Source organism: Clinocottus analis, unplaced genomic scaffold (assembly GCF_023055335.1).
Source record: "Clinocottus analis isolate CAN_PGR_092001 unplaced genomic scaffold, fCliAna1.0.p SCAF_2, whole genome shotgun sequence".
Lineage (NCBI taxonomy): Eukaryota > Metazoa > Chordata > Actinopteri > Perciformes > Cottidae > Clinocottus > Clinocottus analis.
Window position 1 is genome coordinate 9,643,200 of NW_027175931.1, and position 4,560 is coordinate 9,647,759.

Sequence of the window (4,560 nt, forward strand, 5' to 3'; positions counted from 1 at the left end):
CCAGAAAATACTGTTTCAACACATGACCTGGTAAATAACGCAACAGGCACGTCCATTGTTTAAAAACGTAACATTCGGGTTCGAGGCCAGTGATCCAAAACATAACCTCAGACTGTAATCATGACGGGAAAAAAAAACAGTTTCAACAATTCTGTGTCCACTTATCATGGTGTGTTTGTGCTACCATAATCTAAACGTTTGAGCTACAAAGATGTCTTTGGCTTCATCACATTTTTTTTTTTGATCGCTCAGAAGTTGGTAAAACGGTTATATAAACGTGTGGTTGAACTCACGAACAGGCGGCAATGTGGCTAATCACACTGTGCTTACAATATCTTTGTCGCCATTTGCCATCTTAATTAACATACAATTTTGGTTAAGTATCAATCACCTCCAGTGCTACTTCTGTCTTGATTTATACTGTTTTGGTGGCAACACACATTTCAGGTTCTTCACTGTCACTTATGCATGCAAAAGTGAATTTTAAACTACATAAATCGAATAAGCGAATATCTCTGTGCTTTCTGATTTATTCAATAAGTCTTTGTTTTCCTTTGATGCCACACAGGAGTAAAGAATGTCTGAGGTGTCAGTGCAGAGTGTGTGTGTATGTGTGTGTGTGTGTGTGTGTGTAAGGTTTTAGTGTGTGAGTATTGTGTGAGCGCTTGAATGTGGATATACGCGTGTACTGTATATATTATGTTGACCATCACGGGTCTGCACGTTTGTGTCTGAATATGTAAATATATAAATGTATTATGTTTGTGTTCACGGCACACTGAAGCCTAAAGGCACAACTCTGTACCATCCTCGGGAACAGAGAGCTGACTGAATACAGCCAGACGTCGCCCATTTACGTCATTAATGCCTCCGCAGGATTCAGAGCCACTGAGTGAGCTAGCAGAGCTGCTTCCATCCTGGTCCTGGTCTGACAGAGAGGTGGAGGACAGGGACCGTGCACCCAGTGGCCCTGGAAAGATCTCGGCAGCATTGGGACTCTGCCCCAGAGAAGGGGAGGCAGTCGGAGACAGCCCACTTGGAGAACAGCCGGAGTCTGGAGAAGGCAGGAATGGAGACCGGGGGTCCGCTGAGGTGGCCTGGCCCATGGGGGGCTGGTACTGGTGGACAGGGGAGGCCTCAAAGGCAGAGTCCATCTCCAGGAAGGCATGAGAAAGGAGGTCAGTAATGTCAGCACAGGAAGGAGGATAGGCCGATGGAGCGCGAGTGAAAGAAGCAGTGACAAGAGGGTGAACAGGAAGGGCAGGCTGAAGGCCTTGCTGGGGAGCAGAGGGAAACCCAGCAAAGCTGAAGCTCTGTCTGACAAGAGGAGGTCTGTGCGAGCGGAAAGACGAAGGTGGCTGCTGGGGAATGCTTGAGGAAGAGGAGGAGGAGGAACGAGAGAGGGCATGTTTAATTTCCTCCTCGTTGTTGTGGACAAAGTGGCAGCGGATCCCGTAGGGGCAGAAGCCGATGGTGTGAAACGTACGACACGGCTCAGTTTTGTATCTTGGATGTCTGTTAAGATCCCGCAGCTCATCCATCCCGTGGGCGAACTGGCACTTGCCACCATACTTGCACAGGCCGCTCTCAGTGAAAGATCGACACAGTTCAGTCTTATAGCGAGATGAGGAGGACGAAACAGACGAGGAGGAAGAGGAGCTCGTGTTCAGTCCAGTGGGGCTGATGTCACCGTGGGCGTGAATCATGTCAGTCCCTGGCCAGCCAAGACTTGCTGCTGTGGTGCTGCTGGTCTCCACCATGCTGATGGAGCGCTGGGCGAGGAAGCCCGACTTTCCCCACTCGGCGGAATTAATGAGCTGGGCGGGCACAGGGCTTTCTGGGTGCTGCTGCTGCCCCCATTGGCTGCTGGTCATAAATACACCGTCTGAAGGATCGGTGGGGAGGCAGGAGAGAGATAGGGAAAACGATGTGTTGCTACATGGCTGACCGATGCAACCTGGTGTTCTCATAGCGTCACTGTGGGATGGTGGTGATCGGTTCTGCTCCCTCAAGTCAAGATTCAGTAACTGCTGTATAAAAAAACAGACAAAACAACATAAGCAGATATATTTTACCATCAATATAGAGTAATTAGTTGTTCAATCCCCGTGACCGGATTGTTTGTCAATCAATGATTGTACATTTCTATACACTGACATCTGTTGACACGCATGAGGACATTTTTTGTTTTTCTTTCTTCTAGACTTGCTCAATTATTACTCAACATATGTACAGATACATTAGGTTTGTAGATTTGTACAAGCAATATAGTAAACTTTTTTTATGCTTAAAATAAATCTCCTGATACCATTCTCAGTTTGATTTGTCCATTGCAGGGATTATTTATGTCTGGCAAAACAAAATTATGGATGATGGGTATAAAATACTCACAACACCTTTAATGAAACAATAAACTTTGTAATGCATTTACTTTTGTCCTATGAACTTTTAACAATTTTGTGCTTTATTGCCATGCAATACAGACTCTACAAAGTTATTTGCATGGGACTTCACTTAGTAATACTTCTAATGTGACTTGCCTTCTTTTAGATTCCATTATGATCGGTCCATCTTGACTTTGTCTCTAACAAAGTCCCTCCATTGTCTTACATTAAGCAGCTACAGAACTGAAGCAGGCATACACATGTAGCCATGGATGACCTATATGGCAGATTATCAGACTCCCATTTATATTTAGGCCCAAACAAATTAATTAAATAACAATTCCAATGCTGACATTTGAGCATTGGGATACAGCAAGTCCACGGTATTTGTACAGTACGTAATAGGCTACATTTACGAAAGCATGAACAAAATCCTATTTTCTTCCTCTATTTATGCACATTAACGTGACCCTAAAAACTGTGTTTGATATGGCATCATATAAACCCGTGCATCTTCTACTATGATGAAAATTGTACGGGCAGGATATCATTTAACGAGTTGCAGGATACTGCTCCACAGCGCATGGAGGAAAGTTACAGTAAAACCCTCGTGCAGTCGGTCCGAAAATATAGTATTAACATAGTTTGTTACGCAGCTTGCTTCTACTTACTAGCATTCTTACAAGCAAATGCCCATGTTCAACGCAGATTGACAACTTTAAGCGAGGACGTATTGTTGTTTTGAGCATAACGTTGACGCTATTATCAGTTAGGTGGTGGACCAACTGGCTCTACGGGTCGGCGTCGTCCTCCAGTAAAGTTGTAACCCTTCTGTGACCAGCGGTAAAAGCTAACGTTAGCTTTAACCATGTCACGTGAGCACACAAGTACAACATACTAATAAAAACCGCTGGTAAACCGCAAACGGTTGGTACGCAACCGCCGCAGCAGCGACGACACTTTAAAACGACAAGGAGAGCTAACGGCGTGTAAAGTTAGCGGTGTAGCCGTTTAGCTAACGTTAACACCCCATGACCTAGTCAACTTTTTTTGTCTGCTCCCCGCTCAACTTTTTTTGCGCTTCGCCCTTTTCTCTTTTTACCTGGCACATCATCTCTTCCAGGTCGGAAAACTGGTTGCGGGGAAAAGACGGCATTTGGCTGAGTCGTCAAAAATTTTAAAAAAAAAGTTTCGTCCGATCTCTGGTCTGCCCCCGCAGTGAGTGAGAGACGTGGGTAACTCGCTGGCATGAGTCGCTCAGAAGTTTCTGGTTGTGTACGCTGTGCTAAACAAGCCCAAGACCCAGACCACGTGTGGATTTAAAACCTAACATTGCTGTTAGCCACTCCCCCGCCCTGCGAGTCAGCGACAGTTGTTTTCATCAAACACACAACTGTCCGCGATAGGGACTGCTCGAAAAACGTCGTTATATAATCCGATCGATTTTTAATTGCCTAAATATGAAGATATATTGTTTATTTATGTTTTTAAGTATGCATTCGTATTAGTTTTAAGCCATTTCAGACATATGGTTTTAATCAGAAGAGACAGATAAGGCTCACAAGTAGCCAAAACTAAGTGAAGAAAAGTTATAATACAAAGGGGGAGGGAGGGCTGAAGAGATAGAAAGAAGACAAACAGCAAAAGAAAAGGGCAGCCACGAGGTTCAAAAGTTGTGAACACATGGTTGAAAAAGACTGTGTGGAGACAGCTGAGCCCCATGAGAGGGAAGAGGAGGATGGAAGTCTTTGATTTCAAAGGTAAAGGTAGATGTGTGAAAAATTCCACCGCAGAGCCTTGAGCATATCTGATAGTACTACTCAAACACTTAAACACAGACACACACACACACACACACACACACACACACACACACACACACACACACACACACTAAAATGTATTTCCCCAAAACTAATCACATGCATAACCCTAAAACCTATAGCCTGGAGAAATTGTCATGGTAAGCTCTGACAGAAAAAGGCCCCATTCTCCGTCCACCTCACGTAAGACATTGGTCCTCACAACGATAAAATTTCAAGAACAAACACACACCCACACAGGTCTGTCAGGAGTGACAGTGTCACACCTCTGGGATCATAAAAAGGATTAGGACAGTATGCCCAGTAGCCTGATGAGTTGGCTGTTGCTACAGGGAAAAGAAACTACTTTCAGT

General features: G+C 44.6%; 1 protein-coding gene across 3 annotated transcripts; it reads right to left on the reverse strand.

Moving 5' to 3' along the window:
- Nucleotides 1-512: 512 nt before the first annotated feature.
- zgc:114130 (uncharacterized protein LOC570332 homolog) lies at nucleotides 513-3,716 on the reverse strand. Of its 3 annotated transcripts, XM_068585747.1 has the most exons (3): nucleotides 3,056-3,192; nucleotides 2,541-2,661; nucleotides 513-2,030 (listed from the first exon to the last, which is right to left on the reverse strand). In XM_068585747.1, the coding sequence occupies exon 3, from the start codon at nucleotides 1,968-1,970 to the stop codon at nucleotides 786-788; it is 1,185 nt and encodes a 394-aa protein (XP_068441848.1). In that variant the 5' UTR covers nucleotides 1,971-2,030; nucleotides 2,541-2,661; nucleotides 3,056-3,192; the 3' UTR covers nucleotides 513-785. The 3 variants fall into 3 exon arrangements, with proteins under 3 accessions (XP_068441848.1, XP_068441847.1, XP_068441846.1); XM_068585746.1 differs by lacking the exons at nucleotides 2,541-2,661; nucleotides 3,056-3,192 and adding an exon at nucleotides 3,487-3,716; XM_068585745.1 differs by lacking the exon at nucleotides 2,541-2,661 and having other exon boundaries at nucleotides 3,056-3,203.
- Nucleotides 3,717-4,560: the final 844 nt, after the last annotated feature.